Source organism: Trachemys scripta, chromosome 2, assembly GCF_013100865.1.
Source record: "Trachemys scripta elegans isolate TJP31775 chromosome 2, CAS_Tse_1.0, whole genome shotgun sequence".
Lineage (NCBI taxonomy): Eukaryota > Metazoa > Chordata > Testudines > Emydidae > Trachemys > Trachemys scripta.
Genome location: NC_048299.1, coordinates 12,924,126 through 12,941,192, shown reverse-complemented (window position 1 = coordinate 12,941,192; position 17,067 = coordinate 12,924,126). Strand labels below are relative to the sequence as shown.

Sequence of the window (17,067 nt, the reverse complement as noted above, 5' to 3'; positions counted from 1 at the left end):
TAGATGGTGTATTACGACTGGTAACCGTCCTACTACAAGTTGGCTCATCGCACATTAGCAGAGTCTTCCCTGAGCAGCAGATAGTGCAATAGGCCTGAAGGCCATCATAATACACTAACTGCCAAGCGCCCAGTATTTGCTGCCAAGCACCCAGAAAGATGCCGAGGGCTATCAGACACGCTGCACCGTCGTCTTAAGATGTAAAAAATAGATTTGCTCTGTATTCATTTGCTTCCCCCTCCCTCCGTCAAATCAACGGCCTGCTAAACCCAGGGTTTTCAGTTTAATCTTTGGGAGGACCATTCTGTGTGACAGTTGTTTGTGTTTCTCCCTGATGCACAGCCACCGTTCTTGATTTTAATTCCCTGTACCTGTACGCCATGTCGTCACTCGGCCCGCCCTCCCTCCTTCCCCTAGTCCGTCAGATACTACTTTCGCACCTTTTTTTTTAATTCTGGGTTGAGATCCCAATGCCCAGATGATGCAAAACAGTGTCGCGGGAGGTTCTGGGTATATGTCGTCAGTCCCCTCCCCCCCCGTCACAGCAACGGCAGACAATAGATTCGCGCCTTTTTACCTGGGTTACCTGTGCAGACAACATACCACGGCAAGCATGGAGCCCGCTCAGCTCAGCTGAGCTCACCGTCACCATATGTCCTCTGGGTGCCGGCAGACGTGGGACTGCATTGCTACACAGCAGCAGCTGCTAACTGCCTTTTGGCGGTAGACGGTGTAGCATGAGTAATAGCCGTGGGGCTGGCAGCCGTAGGGCTGCATTGCACCAGCCCTTGCCCTTTGGTAGGAGATGGTATATTATGACTGGTATCCGACATCGTCGTACTGCAGTGGCTGTCAATCATGGGCACCTGGGCAGACATGCTACTGTCTCGATGATGATGGCTACCAGTCGTAGTATACTATTTTCTGCCAATTGCCCAGTATTGTCTGCTAAGCACCCAGAAGAGGCCGAGGGCGATCTGGGTGCTGGCGGACGTGGGGCTGGCAGACGTGGGGCTGCATTGCTACACAGCAGCAGCCCCTTGCCTTTTGGTAGAGGATGGTATATTACGATTGGTAACCGTCGCCATCGTACTGCAGAGGCTATCACTCATGCTGCACCGTCGGCCAGCTTAAGATGTAAAAAATAGATTTGTTCTGTATTCATTTTCAATCTTCCCCTTCCTCCGTGAAATCAACGGCCTGCTAAGCCCAGGGTTTTCAGTTTAATCTTTGGGGGGACCATTCTGTGTGACAGTTGTTTGTGTTTCTCCCTGATGCACAGCCACCTTTCTTGATTTTAATTCCCTGTTCCTGTACCTGTACGCCATGTCGTCACTCAGCCCTCCCTCCCTCCTGCCCTCCCTCCTTCTCCTGGTCCATCAGATACTACTTTCGCGCCTTTTTTCTGACCAGGCGCCATAGCTAGCACTGGGATCATGGAGCCTGCTCAGATCACCGCGGCAATTATGAGCACTATGAACACCACGCGCATTGTCCTGGAGTATATGCAGAGCCAGGACATGCCAAGGCGAAACCCGGACCAGCCGAAGAGGCGATTGCAGCGCGGCAAAGAGAGTGATGAGGAAATTGACATGGACATAGACCTCTCACAAGGCACAGGCCCCAGCAATGTGGAAATCATGGTGTCACTGGGGCAGGTTCATGCCGTGGAACGCCGATTCTGGGCCCGGGAAACAAGCACAGACTGGTGGGACCGCATCGTGCTACAGGTATGGAACGATTCCCAGTGGCTGCGAAACTTTCGCATGCGTAAGGCCACTTTCATGGAACTTTGTGACTTGCTTTCCCCTGCCCTGAAACACCAGGATACCAAGATGAGAGCAGCCCTCACAGTTGAGAAGCGAGTGGCGATAGCCCTGTGGAAGCTTGCAACGCCAGACAGCTACCGGTCAGTCGGGAATCAATTTGGAGTGGGCAAATCTACGGTGGGGGCTGCTGTGATCCAATTTGCCAGGGCAATGAAAGACCTGGTGATATCAAGGGTAGTGACTCTGGGCAACGTGCAGTCAATAGTGGATGGTTTTGCTGAAATGGGATTCCCAAACTGTGGCGGGGCCATAGACGGAACCCATATCCCTATCTTGTCACCGGAGCACCAAGCCACCGACTACATAAACCGCAAGGGGTACTTTTCAATGCTGCTGCAAGCCCTGGTGGATCACAAGGGACGTTTCACCAACATCAACGTGGGATGGCCGGGAAAGGTACATGATGCTCGCGTCTTCAGGAACTCTGGTCTGTTTTGAAAGCTGGAGGAAGGGACTTTCTTCCCGGACCAAAAAGTAACCGTTGGGGATGTTGAAATGCCTATCGTGATCCTTGGGGACCCAGCCTACCCCTTAATGCCATGGCTCATGAAGCCGTACACAGGCAGCCTGGACAGGGGTCAGGACCTGTTCAACTACAGGCTGAGCAAGTGCCGAATGGTGGTGGAATGTGCATTTGGACGTTTAAAAGCGCGCTGGCGCAGCTTACTGACTCGCTCAGACCTCAGCGAAAAGAATATCCCCATTGTTATTGCTGCTTGCTGTGCGCTCCACAATATCTGTGAGAGTAAGGGGGAGACCTTTATGGCGGGGTGGGAGGTTGAGGCAACTCGCCTGGTCGCTGATTACGCGCAGCCAGACACCAGGGCGGTTAGAGGAGCACAGCAGGGCGCGGTGCGCATCAGAGAAGCTTTGAAAACGAGTTTTGTGACTGGCCAGGCTACTGTGTGAAACTTCTGTTTGTTTCTCCTTGATGAACCCTCCAACCCCCCCCCCCCGACCCGGTTCACTCTACTTCCCTGTAAACCAACCACCCCACCCCACCCTCCCCTCCCCTCCCGCTTGCAGAGGCAATAAAGTCATTGTTTTTTCACATTTATGCATTCTTTATTAGTTCCTCACAGAAGTAGGGGGATAATTGCCAAGGTAGTCTGGGATGGGTGGGGGAGGAAGGATGAAAAAGGACACACTGCATTTTAAAACTTTAAGTCTTATTGAAGGCCAGCCTTCTGATGCTTGGGCAATCATCTGGGGTCGAGTGACTGGGTGGACGGAAGCCCCCCCACCGTGTTCTTGGGCGTCTGGGTGAGGAGGCTATGGAACTTGGGGAGGAGGGCTGTTGGTTAAACAGGGGCTGTAGCGGCGGTCTCTGCTCCTGCTTGCCTTTCCTGCAGCTCAACCATACGCTCGAGCATATCAGTTTGATGCTCCATCAGATGGAGCATTGACTCTTGCCGTCTGTCTGCAAGCTGACGCCACCTATCATCTTCAGCCCGCCACTTGCTCTTTTCATCCCGCCATTCAGCCCGCCACCTCTCCTCTTGTTCATATTGTGCTTTTCTCATGTCCGACATTGACTGCCTCCACGCATTCTGCTGTGCTCTATCAGTGTGGGAGGACATCTGCAGCTCCGTGAACATATCGTCCCGCGTCCTACGTTTTCTCTTTCTAATGTTCACTAGCCTCTGCGAAGGAGAAACATTTGCAGCTGGTGGAGGAGAAGGGAGAGGTGGTTAAAAAAGACACATTTTAGAGAACAATGGGTACACTCTTTCATTACAAGGTCACATATTTCGGCTTGCAGGCAGCCATGGTAGGCCACAGTGTTTTGGCTTTTTTAACCTTCTTAACATGCGGGAAAGGTTTCAAACAGCAACGCATTTCCCATATCAAGGATGAACTGGGTTGTCCATTTAAAATGGGTTTTCAATGTAAAAGGAGGGGCTGCGGTTTCCCAGTTAACATGCGGCACAAACCCAAGTAAACCACCCCACACACACACACAAACACGATTCTCTGGGATGATCACTTCACCCCTCCCCCCACCGCGTGGTTAACAGCGGGGAACATTTCTGTTCAGAAGAGCAGGAACGGGCGCCTCTGAATGTCCCCTTAATAAAATCACCCCATTTCAACCAGGTGACCGTGAATGATATCACTCTCCTGAGGATAACAAAGAGAGATAAGGAATGGATATTGTCTGCATGCCAGCAAACACCGGGACCATACGCTGCCATGCTTTGTTATGCAATGATTCCAGACTACGTGCTACTGGCCTGGAGTACATGAAGGAGAGCTTTCTGGAGATGTCCCTGGAGGATTTCCACTCCATCCCCATACACGTTAACAGACTTTTCCAGTAGATGTACTGGCCACGATTGCCAGGGAAAATAAATCATTAAACACGCTTGCTTTTAAACCATGTGTAATGTTTACAAATATTTACAAAGGTACACTCACCAGAGGTCTCCTGTGTGCCCTGAGGGTCTTGGGTGAGTTCAGGGGTTACTGGTTCCAGGTCCAGGGTCACAAACATATCCTGGCTGTTGGGGAAACCGGTTTCTCCGCTTTCTTGCTGCTGTGAGCTACCTACAGTACCTCCATCCTCATCTTCCTCGTTCCCCGAACCGTCATCCCTGTGTGTTTCTCCATTGACGGAGTCATAGCACATGGTTGGGGTAGTGGTGGCTGCACCCCCTAGAATGGCATGCAGCTCCGCGTAGAAGCGGCAAGTTTGCGGCTCTGCCCCGGACCTTCCGTTTGCTTCTCTGGCTTTGTGGTAAGCTTGCCGTAGCTCCTTAATTTTCACGCAGCACTGCTGTGTGGCCCTGTTATGGCCTCGGTCCTTCATGGCCTTGGAGACCTTTTCTAATACTTTGCCATTTCTTTTACTGCTATGGAGTTCAGCTAGCACTGATTCATCTCCCCATATGGCGAGCAGATTCCGTACCTCCCGTTTGGTCCATGCTGGAGCTCTTTTGCAATCCTGGGACTCCATCACGGTTACCTGTGCTGATGAGCTCTGCGTGGTCACCTGTGCTCTCCACGTTGAGCAAACAGGAAATGAAATTCAAACGTTCGCGGGTCTTTTCCTGTCTACCTGGTCAGTGCATCTGAGTTGAGAGTGCTGTCCAGAGCGGTCACAATGAAGCACTGTGGGATAGCTCCCGGAGGCCAATAACGTCGAATTCCGTCCACACTACCCCAATTCCGACCCGCAAAGGCCGGTTTTATCGCTAATCCCCTCGTCGGAGGTGGTGTAAAGAAACCGGTTTAAAGGACCCTTTAAGTCAAAAGAAAGGGCTTCGTCGTGTGGACGTGTCCAGGCTTAATTCGATTTAACGCTGCTAAAGTCGACCTAAACCCGTAGTGTAGACCAGGCCTGTGAGAGTAGCTTGCATGCTAATCTCACAGAGGTATTCCTTTCACCCTTTTTCTTTAATTAAAAGTCTTCTTTTAAGAACCTGTTGATTTTTCCTTGTTTTAAGATCCAAGACTTTTTTGGATCTGGGCTCACCAGGAATTGGTGGGAGGTAAATCAGTCCCAATCCTGCCAGAAAAACGGGGATAAAGACTGGGGAGATATTTTGGGGGGAAAGGAACTCCAAATGGTCCTTTCCCTGTTTATTGTTTAAATCATTTGGTGGTGGCAGCTTAGACCTAAGCTGGTAAACAAACTTAGGGGGTTATCTCATGCAGGTCCCCACATCTGTACCCTAAAGTTCAGAGTGGGGGAGGCACCATGACATGGTAGGCAGTGAGATGGGATTCCACTGAACCAAAAGCCAGTAGATTTTTCCCCTTCTCTTCTCCAAGCTGCAAGGAGAAACAGATCTTTATAGCTCTTTGTCTGAAGGCAAAGGTGTTAAGTTTTCTAACAAGGGCTCTTGTTAGAGGAAAGTTTCCAGTGAACAGCTGGCGAGTAATTAACATTTTGCAAAAAAAAAGTCACAAAACCAGTTTCCCTTGTTTCTTTCTTACTTTGAGGGATCAAGTTACAGTAACAAAGGAATTTACAAGCTGTTTTTTCCTACCTCTCGGGGATAGCTAGGGTAAACCAGAAAGGCTGAACACTGAATGCTGTGAAAGTCTCTGTTAACTAAGCAGCCCTGAGCTGAGGCATCCCAGTTTCAGTGAACTGCAGAGGGGGTGTGACTCAGCACAACAAAGCAGGAAAATGAGTACCAGTGATGCCGCTAATAAACTAGAACTGGCCAGACTTCCTGCAGAAGAAAATGAAAAGAATCATAAGAGACTGCTCGAATTAAAAGAACTCGAGAAAGCAGCTACTGAAAGAGAAGAGAAAGCCAAAGAGGATGCCCACAAGAGAGCTATGAAGGAGAAAGAAAAAGAGATGGAGATCCAGAGGGAGGCCCAAAAGCATGCACTGGAGTTAGCAAAGATTCAGTCGAATCCACCAAATAATCCTAACAATCCTCTACCCAAAATCCACAGATGGGAGCGACTATCCACGGTATAATGAATCCAGTGATATTGCTGAATATTTCCTCAGCTTTGAGAGACTGTGCACTCGCCATGCCATTCCTGAAGATCAAAAGATGACCACATTTGTAGCAAAATTGACAGGAAGAGCGCTGGACGTATTCAACAAGATGCCTATTGGGGAGGCTTCTGACTATGGTAAATTTAAGGATTTGGTTTTGAAATAATTTCAAGTTACACCTGACATTTACAGAGTCAAATTTAGAGCCCTTCAGAGAGGGCCTGGACTAAGTAATGTGGCTTATGTACACCAGATAATGGATCTGTTAGAGAAATGGGCCAACGGCAGGGGTGTAGCTACCTTTGAAGGAATGGTTGATTTGATGACTCAGGAACAATTCCTGAATACGACCAAGGATAATATAAAACAGTGGTTATGGGATAAGAAAATAGACTCAGCCGAAAGTCTTACACTGATCAATACGAGCAGTCCCAGGCCGCTAGAGAGGCGGGGAAAATCGACACAAAATGGGTAAAGGGAGCAGGTCCCCACATCTGTACCCTGAAGTTCAGAGTGGGGAAGGCACAATTCCTAGTGCCCCAAATTCATCAACCCAGAGGCTCCGGTGACAATTCAACCCTTTACGTCAAACTCTTTAAACTTGCTTACAGCCAAGTTGCCTGTCCAGTACAAGGGCTGGTCAGGAATGTGGACTTTTGCAGTCTATAATAATTATCCCATCCCCATGCTGCTGGGGGAAGACTTGGCCAACCATGTGAAGCTAGCAGAAAGGGTGGGAATGGTCACCCGCAGCCAGACTAAGCAAGCTTTCACACCTATCCCTGTTCCTGAGCCTTCCACCAGGGCCCCTTCTGTCTTACCAGAGACCCAGAAAGAGGTGGTGGAACCGGATCCCCTGCCTAAAGTTCAGAATGGGGAAGGCACCTGGACAAGGGGTCACCCTAAATTGAACCTCATTTGCTAAACAGGGGATAGGGATGCCCAATCCCAGTGAAGATGAGAGTGGGTGGGGACAGATGTTCCTACCTGGTGGTGTGGACTTTGCCTAAAGAGTCCTAGGCACCATTTCACCTGTCCCTCTCCAGTGTTTAACGACAGAGAATATTTAGAAAAAAAATAAATGATACAGAAAATTTGAAGCGTCAGTTATTGGTCATTGGGGGTAACATACAGAGTATAGGGGTATGTTGGTGTTTCGGGGCTGGGCAGCACACATAGTATATACAGACTGCCATGTCCCCAATGAGGGGTGGGTAACCGGTGGGCAGGATCAGGAAACAGTCGATAAGCGGTGAGGGTCTAACACCCATACGGGAGGTAGAGACAGTCATGAGTATAAGTAAGCGGGCTGGGTAATGGGGATGGGGTGACCCTCACGTGGTGGGATTCAGTTAGGTTTGGTGGGTTCAGGGCTCAGGGGATAGAGTCCAGCAGGGGGTGTGTGTGGGTGCACGAGGTCTCCCCGGCTCACTCTCGGTATTGGCGGTGGCCGGTGATGTGCTCGATGTAGATGTCCCGGGACCAACGGATAGTGTCCGAAACCATTAGGCGTCTCATGAGCCGCGCGTAATGACGGCCCACCCCACAGGTCCTCAGCAAGCGTTCAAGATTCAACTGAAAGTCCTTGTTTCTGGCTGGTGATTCCTAGAGCTGTCCTGACTGCAGAGCAAGTCTAGGGTCCTAAGTCTTAGACCTTGTATGGAGAAAGTGAAAGACAACACCGAGGTTCCCCACTGCCTGCTGAAATCACTGAGCTGCAATCAGTAAGAGCTGAGTTAAGTGGCAGGACCTCAGAATGTGACATCATGGAGGCAGCAGCAGGGAGGCAGTAGCCAGTGGTGGTAGAGAAACAGCAGTGGCAGCTGTGAGACAGTTGCAGACGCAGCTGCAGAGATTTTGGTCAATGCTCCCTCCCCGAGGGACGGGAGGTGAACCCCTGTGAATGCATCTCTGAACTTTGAGTCTTTGCTAACTTAGGACAGCCAGCTGTGAATGGGGTGTATCAGAGGGAGAGGAGAGTGATGTGTTAAAGAGACATTCATTCATCGGACTTTCCCACTGCAAGGTGGGAAACTGAGGCAAAGAATACTGCCCAAACCACTGTGGCTGGTGTTAAGTTTTCCCAGATAACTGTGTGGGAGCTCAAGATGGTTCTCTTTTGTTCGAACCTTTAGATATTGAACCTGGCCCTTGTTGCTGCCAACTCCACCTGGCAGAAGGGGTACATGTGTCAATGGACAGCAGCTTGTATTTCACACCACATGGCATGGGAACGAGAATAGCGATCATCACATCAACATTTCAGCTTAGTGTTTGTGAGGTGAACACCCACCCACCCTCATGACCACGGTGTTCCCTGAAGCTGCAAGTCTGGCAGCACTGTGTAAATCAGGTCTGTAAAGCCCTAAAAGTACATATAAGAGAGTCTTCATGACTATTCATTCCCTCCGAAGTCAGATATTTTATAATAAGTGTGTAACATGTCAGTCAAGCCACATAGTGCAGCAGCAAAATAAGTGTAATTTATCAAAGTGGTTCCACCCCCATCCCCAAGTCTATTATCCATGCAAAAGATACCTATTTCTGGATCCAAATTTGATAATTTTGATATTACATAAAACCTCCAGTCTTTCGGTGTGATTGTACAGTACCTAGCACAATGGGGCGCCAATCCTGAATGGAACCTTTGGGGACTACTGCAATTAAAATAATAAACAGTGTATGGTGCCTTGCTAGAGGCCTCTGCACTGAGCTGAATTCCTCCTCGAGTGAATAAAATGTAAATATATAAATAAAACAGTGTCCTGGGCTCACCACCTGACAAAGGGGTTTTGAAGAGGGGAAAGGATAGACTCAGCTATGCCATCCTTGATATGGACTGAGAAAATAACTTAAGACACAGAGTGGTCTTTGGAAAGAATAAAGGTCTTTTGTTTTTCTATATAAGAGGAAGGCTCTTCTTGGAAGGGGAGACAAGACTCTGGAGTGAACTATCAAGGGAGGAATTCAGTGCTAGGAACTGACTACAAATGAGTAACAAACTTTGCACTTTAAATTTCCAGGCCCTTGACCAGCTTTATCACTATTTTTTTACCTCCATCTCCCACTCTCTCAGACCACTTATTTTCACTACATCACCAATGTTTAGCAATAGATTACAAGATCATTTCCTTAAATGGGATTTTTCATTCTCCTTATTGCGTAGCTTCACTCTTTCCCCAAAGTGAAAGGAAATCACAGCTTCCAGGAAGCTTACAGTGTAGTTTGTCTACAGCCAAATACAAAACAACAAAAATAGCAAAGAAAAAAAAGAACTAAAAATGGGTGTTAGCTATACTTACTCAGGTTCCAAGCTGAATCCGCACAGTAATACATCCTGAGAATTATTCATTCTGTAGCAGATATCTATTGTTAAAATGAAAGGGTCATAAAATGACAAGTTACTTTCTCATAAGTACCTTCCGAGGTTAATTGGATTGGTCACAAATATCAAGTGAGCAGTATATACACGATACATATAATAATCTATGTATTAATGGATTTTTAAAAAAATTAAAGAAGAAATATATATTTCTTTGATGTATGTGCACATATGCCTGAGAATCTCCTTTGTAAAAATTTACTATCTATAGTTACATTTCTCTGACAATCTGTGGGTACTACCGTTTGTTTTGAAAATTCACTAGTAACTGATCAATAAACAGCATATGTCTCTGTCTGTCCTCATATAAGCACAGAAATGTCAGTCTTATGCTCCTTCCAGCTGTTCCTCAAAAATCTGCATGCCTGAGGGGAGACCTATATCCTTCTATCTGAATGACTGCAAGATTCTAATTAATCTCAGATAGGGAGTGGAATCTTCTTCTTTCACATGCGTCAAAAGCCGGTATATAGATTGTTCAGCCTAGACGACTGGAATGAGAGATCTAGATTGTAAAGTCTAGATGACAGGAGTGGGATGTGGTAGCTTAAAAGGCAAAAGTGCAACCACCTAGAATTATTATCTATTGATCTATAAATGACATGTAATTATGGTTGGAAAGGTGGTTGGAAAGGTGACCAGGCAAAAAGTGCACCTTCTACTTGGCTTTTCTCTAAAATTACATTTCTGTTAATGATGGGCTGAAGGGTAGCCTGGCAGCTCACTTCCCAAATGAAAAACCTACTTCAGTGCTGCCCCCTTTAAGAGTGTTGAGGAGATATAGCTCATCAACTCAACTCCATTGTGAGCGGATTGTTGCCTGGAATAATGCCACAGGATATCCCATAGGTAACAAGAGATGGAGGTTTACAAAAAGGCAAAATGGTAGAGGAGTATGTCTTTTTCTACTTAAGTCGAGCTAAGTGTGCACCATACATTTCTGAAGACTGTGAATGCCTAGTGCATTTACTTGGACAAATTAGATTTCTTCAAGCCACTAGGGCCTGATGAAATGAATCCTAGAATACTCAAGGAGCTGACTGAGGAGATATCTGAGCCATTAGCAATTATCTTTGAAAGAAGACTGGAAAAGGGCAATATAGTGCCCATCTATAAAAAGGGAAATAAGGACAACCCAGGGAATTACAAACCAGTCAGCTTAACTTCTGTACCCAAAAAGATAATGGAGCAAATAATTAAGCAATCTATTTGCAAACATCTAGAAGATAATAAAGTGATAAGTAACTGTCAGCATGGATTTGTCAAGAACAAATCATGTCAAACCAACCTGATCGCTATCTTTGACAGGGTAACAAGCCTTGTGGATGGAGGAAAGCAGTAGATGTGGTATATCTTGTCTTCAGTAAAGTTTTAGATACTGTCTCACATGACCTTCTTATAAACAAACTAGGGAAATGCAACCTAGATGGAGCTATTATAAGGTGGTGCAAAACTGGTTGGAAAACCGTTCTCAGAGAGTAGTTTTCAGTGGATGTTGGTACAGCATGATGAGTGGGGTTCTGCAGGGATCAGTTCTGGGTCTGATTTAGATAATGGCACACAGAGTACACTCATACATTTTTCAGATGATACCAAGCTGGGAGGGGTTGCAAGGGGTTTGGAGGATAGGATTAAAATTCAAAATGATTTGGACAAACTGGAGAAATGATCTGAAATAAATAGAATGAAATTCTATAAGGACAAATGCAAAGTACTTCACTTAGCAAGGAACAATCAGTTGCACACATACAAAATGGGAAATGACTGCCTAGGAAGGAGTACTGTGGAAAGGGTTCTGGGGGTGATAGTGCTAAATATTAGTGAACAGTGTAATGCTGTTGCAAAAAAAGCAAACATCATTCTCAGATGTATTAGCAGGAGTATTGTAAGCAAGACACAAAAAGTAATTCTTCGGCTCTACCCTGTGCTGATTAGGCCTCAACTGGAGTACTGTGTCCAGTTCTGGGAGCCATATTTCAGGAAGGATGTGGAAAAATTGGAGAGAGACCAGAGAAGAGCGACAAAAATGATTAAAGGTCTAGAAAACATGACCCATGAGGGAAGATTCATAGAATCATAGACTTTAAGGTCAGAAGGGACCATTATGATCATCTAGTCTGACCTCCTGCACACGCAGACCACAGAATCTCACCCACCCTCTCCTGTTAACAAACCCCTAACCTATGTCTGAGCTATTGAAGTCCTCAAATCATGGTTTAAAGACTTCAAGGTGCAGAGAATCCTCCAGCAAGTGACCAGTACCCCACGCTGCAGAGGAAGGCGAACCCCCACCCCACCCCCAGGGCCTCTGCCAATCTGGAGGAAAATTCCTTTCCGACCCCAAATATGGCGATCAGCTAAACCCTGAGCATGTGGGCAAGACTCACCAGCCAGACACCCAGGAAAGAATTCTCTGTAATAATTCAGATCCCACCCCATCTAACATCCTATCACAGGCCATTGGGAATATTTACCACTAATAATCAAAGATCAATTAATTGCCAGAATTAGGCTATCCCATCATACCCTCGCCACCATAAACTTATCAAGCTTAGTCTTGAAGCCAGATATGTCTTTTGCCCCCCCTGCTCCCATTGGAAGGCTGTTCCAGAACTTCACTCCTCTGATGGTCAGAAACCTTCATCTAATTTCAAGTCTAAACTTCCTGATGGCCAGTTTGTTTAGTCTGGAAAAGAGAAGACTGAGAGGGGACATGAGAACAGTTTTCAAGTATGTAAAAGGTTGTCACAAGGAGGAGGCAGAAAAAATGTTTTTCTTAACTTCTGGGGATAGGACAAGAAGCAATGGGCTTAAAATTGCAGCAAGGGAGGTTTAGACTGGACATTAGGAAAAACTTCCTAACTGTCAGAATGGTTAACCACTGAAATAAATTGCCTATGGTGGTTGTGGAGTCTCCATCATTGGAGATTTTTAAAAGCAGGTTAGACAAACTCCTGTCAGGAATGGGCTAGATAATACTCAGTCCTGCCACGAGTGCAGGGGACTGGACTATATGACCTCTCGAGGTCCCTTCCAGTTCTATGATTCTATGAATGGCAATGCCCATAACCCAGTTGCTTTATACATACCCATGCTTGGGCATACATATGTTTTGTAGTGTAGGTATCCCCTTTGAATATTCTATAGGCATCTATCTCCCTGGCCTTTCAGTATGTTGAAGAATATGCCATGTTGTGAGAATTTTTATTCAACCATATTTTCAGCATTAACTATAATATGTACATTTAAACAAACATATACACCTAAGGGTATGTCTATACCGCAGTTACAGGGCGTGACTGCATCCTAAGTAAATACACCCATGCTAGCTTTAATGTAGTTAGCTCTAGTCCCAGAGCACTGCAGTGAAGCTGAGAGAGCAAGCGCTTCAACATGGGCTGTACAAGCCTGCTGAGAACCCTGGGTAATTACTTGCGGGGCTAACCTATGCTGAAGCGCACATTGCCATGGCTTCTCTGCTGTGAGACCCAAGCTAAGTAGATTAAAGCTATCTCCGGATGTCTACTTGAGCTGAAATCCCACATTGTGATTGCATTATAGACTCTTATTTAAAGGAAAAAAGAACAAAAGTTTACCTGATTCCTTTACATCACTTATCTTGGCATCATCACATAATTTCTGATCAAATGTAGTATTGTTACGGACACATTTCTTTTTCAAGTTACCCATAAAGAGCTGGAGGCCTACAAGGGCAAAGACACTCAAGCAGAAAACGGTCAGGATCATCACATCAACAAGTTTCTTAATAGACTGGATAAGTGCATCTACGATGACCTTTAGTTCTAGAAAAATAAAATTGAACAAAATGTAGCCTGAGAAGAGAAAATAATATGTAGGCCCATTTGATTATGTACCACAGCTTCAATTATGTAAACAGGGCCCACATGCACTGCACATATTTTTACAACTCTATACCATAAAATGAGGTACAGTAAAACACGGGACTGGGAATAATTTAGTTTTACTGTAATTTTCTCACCAACCTTGGTTTTTTACTTCCCTCTGAGGCTGATCCTCACTCCCCAAGGTCCTGATTTGGAAAAGTATGCAAGCACATTCTTAGGAGTTTTGCTGAATAAGGATAGACTTTTGCATGTGCTTAAACTTAAGCAAGTACTTTGTGTTTTGTTGATTTGACTTTTAAATCAAGGTAAAGTTCTTATAGACTTCAAGGAGTTTTGTCTGAGAAGACAGTGCATGACAGGGCCCACTATTTTAAAAAGATAACCTATTTCAGACAAAGGAGTGAAAAAGTTGCTAATTATAAATTACAGGCACATAGTGAGGCACGAAGTAATCAAATCAATGGGCAGTAGTAACAGAATTTTTAATGGCTTTTCTATCTGGAATTCAGAATGCATATTGAAAATAAGAGTTAGATATACAATTTTAAGACATTTGTCACCTATTTATGAAAAGTGTGTTAGGATATTGTTTACTATACATAGACTTTATGAAGGAGTTAGGGCTGTGAGTGTAAACACTGGGATTTGGAGTTGTTTTTAATGATTTTTTGCAAGTGAATTTAGCATTCATGAAACAGGTAATGAGTGCATAAACTTGGAGACTGTAGTGATCTATTTTCCATATGCAATCAGCAGTCCCATCCTTAAATACAGTACTTCTAGAAGTGTTAGAGAAGATTTGTGCAAAAACAGTCTCACCATCTGCAAAACTAATGGCAAACTACACTGAGGATTTGTAAAACCAAAACCTTATTACTATTCTTGTGAATTTTTTGTGGAAACAGCAGTTTCCACCACAAAAACGAGAGTTAATTTTAATCTTTGTACTCAGTGTGGTGAAGGCAGGAAAACCAGTCTCAGATTTTTTTTAAAGTACTTATTAAGCACTTACCTCTGTTGTAGCATACATTTACAACAGAATTAAAAGCTTTATAAGTAACAATTCTGACGTGACAGAGATAGTCAACGCTACTTCCAGGTGCAGTGAAACTTATAATAAAAAAATCAAGATTTTCAAATATGAATGTCTAAAGTTAGGTTTCTAAATACATATTTAGGCATCTAAATAAGTAGTCTGATTTTCAAACATGCTGAATGTCCAGAAATCATACTGAAGCACATAGATATGACAGAGCCTCTGTCTGCCATATTAGAGATATGGATTCCATTAATTGTAAATATGTCAGATGTGACCTTGTGCAGTTACTTTTTCTGTAAAATGGGTAGATGATCAGAAACTAGCACTTGCCTGTCTCCTGGTGTGAGGGTATAAGGGCTTGCTCAATATTAAGGGGTCATGAAGGGCATGGAGTTATTAACATCAGTGTGTAGAAAAGAGGAGATTTGAACTCATAATCTCCTATCCTCCTTCACTGAAGCCAAAGTTTGGGGGTAGCAGGAGGAAAAAGATCCATTTTCTCTGCATCCTGTTCAGAGGTTTAAATTGGTGTGGCTGCTTTAGCAGGCTCAATGAGGATGGGGAGTATGGAACACATGGAATGTTCAGAGAATTTAGGCACAAGGCTAACAATTCCTACAGCATATGTGCAAATGGTAATTTTCCTGACACTTATAATTTAGCCAAATGCACACAAATTTTCATGCAGACAGCAAGAGCTCTCCATAAACATGGCTGGAAAATCTTATTAATATTGTCCAGATTGCCTATTTTTCACAAATCTTGCTCTTGAAAACAGCAGCACAACTTTTACCTATATTTTGGAAAAAAAAAAATCAACATGAGACAGAAGCCAAAGAGTGGAAAACATCTGCCTGAACAATTACACTTTGGCAAAGTTAGAAGCAATTGAAAACAGGGGGTTAAACAACAGTGTTAATCAACTTTAATATAGTGATTGCTACCAGGCCCCAATACGATACAGGGTGCTTCCTAGTTTTAGAAGTATTGGGAAATATTCACTTGTGCTCACAGATCAGTGTTGTAAAATATATTTTATTGATATATTGCCTTCACTCACCTGTTCTCAGTGTGTGTATATTGTAGTAAATTATTTCTATTTATAGTGTTTGCTAAAATAAATGGTATGTAAATTTCGACTGCAGATTTGGGTATAATCGTGAAGTCCTTACTCATGCGAAACTCTTATTAGCTTTTGTTTTGGACCAAGTAACAACTTCAACACTGGACCCTTAGTGCTTAACCTCATTTTCACCCAAAATTGTTTTCAATACTTGACATATTCTGAATACTTTTAAGACTCTTGCTTGCATATTTATACCTGCTTCTGGAAACTTCCACTACATGCATCCGAAGAAGTGGGTATTCACCCACGAAAGCTCATGCTCCAATACATCTGTTAGTCTATAAGGTGCCACAGGGCTCTTTGCTGCTTTTACAGATCCAAACTAACACGGTTACCCCTTTGATATTTTAAGACTAAGGATTTTGCTTACACAAAAAGTGACAGAATGATTGAAAACAACAGTGAAGGAATAAGAGAGAGAAAACATTTGCGGCTGAGAGCCAGACAGCAAGAACTGTTGCTTCTTACCTGGGATTGCTGATATAGCTTTTAAAGATCTGAGTAGCCTGAAAATCCGAAGAAATGAAACCTTATTTCGGGGTGAACATAGGCTCACATACCTGTAAAATCAAACCACCGTTATTTAAATTACATGAAAGAAAATACTACTGAACGGAATGAACCGGGCAACCATTTTGTAAGGCTGTTTCAGATATCAGCCTTTCAGAGCGTATCCCCATGCAAAATATTTTAAGAGACAAACACGCCATATAGTCAAGGATTAGATCAAATATTTTCAAAGCTATCTGTCTGAAGTCAAGCACCTAAATACATATTTGGGGATTGAAATAAAAGGATGGGACCTTGTCCAGCACTTCTGAAAGACAAAAAGAAGAGCAGGAAATTTTTATTTTGGTGCCTAAATATAAATTTGGCTGTCTAACTTTAGGCACCCACATTTGAAAAATTTGGCCTTAATATATACATTCTTTGTATTTGCATTCCTTTCCTGATTGCTTGAGACAAGACTAGCTCATAGTGTCATCGGTTATTGACTGCGTGTGTGTATTCTCTCAGCGTGCTGCACTGGCTCTGGCCAGATAGCCTGTACAGCAGGCTCTGATCAAACTGCCCAAGAAAACCACAGACTCCATTCAGTAACGAAGGCCAGGTTTATTGTTAGCGAAGCATGGTCCAAGCTCTCTGGATCAATGCCTACAGTTACATGGACAGATATGCCCATTACAAATGGACTCAGCTCTGTGAATGGCAGGACTTTCCATCCCCCCCTCGGCTGGACGACTCCCCCTCTGAGACCCCTCTTTATATACTGATACAAACAAGTTATGTATTGCCCCTCTGATGTGGTTAGTTACCACCCTTTACCTTGTACCTGTTGGTTCGATCAAAATATCTCTATCCA

At 44.5% G+C, this 17,067-nt stretch overlaps 1 protein-coding gene across 1 annotated transcript in view; it reads right to left on the bottom strand.

Moving 5' to 3' along the window:
- Nucleotides 1–17,067, bottom strand: part of LOC117873951 (sodium channel protein type 5 subunit alpha-like) — a 129,596-nt gene that overhangs the window by 83,028 nt on the left and 29,501 nt on the right. Inside the window, exons 8-10 of the mRNA XM_034763855.1 lie at nt 16,173–16,264; nt 13,270–13,476; nt 9,594–9,657 (exon numbers count right to left, since the gene is read on the bottom strand). Of these exons, the coding sequence (XP_034619746.1) occupies nt 9,594–9,657; nt 13,270–13,476; nt 16,173–16,264 (363 nt within the window). The remainder of the gene's footprint in view (nt 1–9,593; nt 9,658–13,269; nt 13,477–16,172; nt 16,265–17,067) is intronic.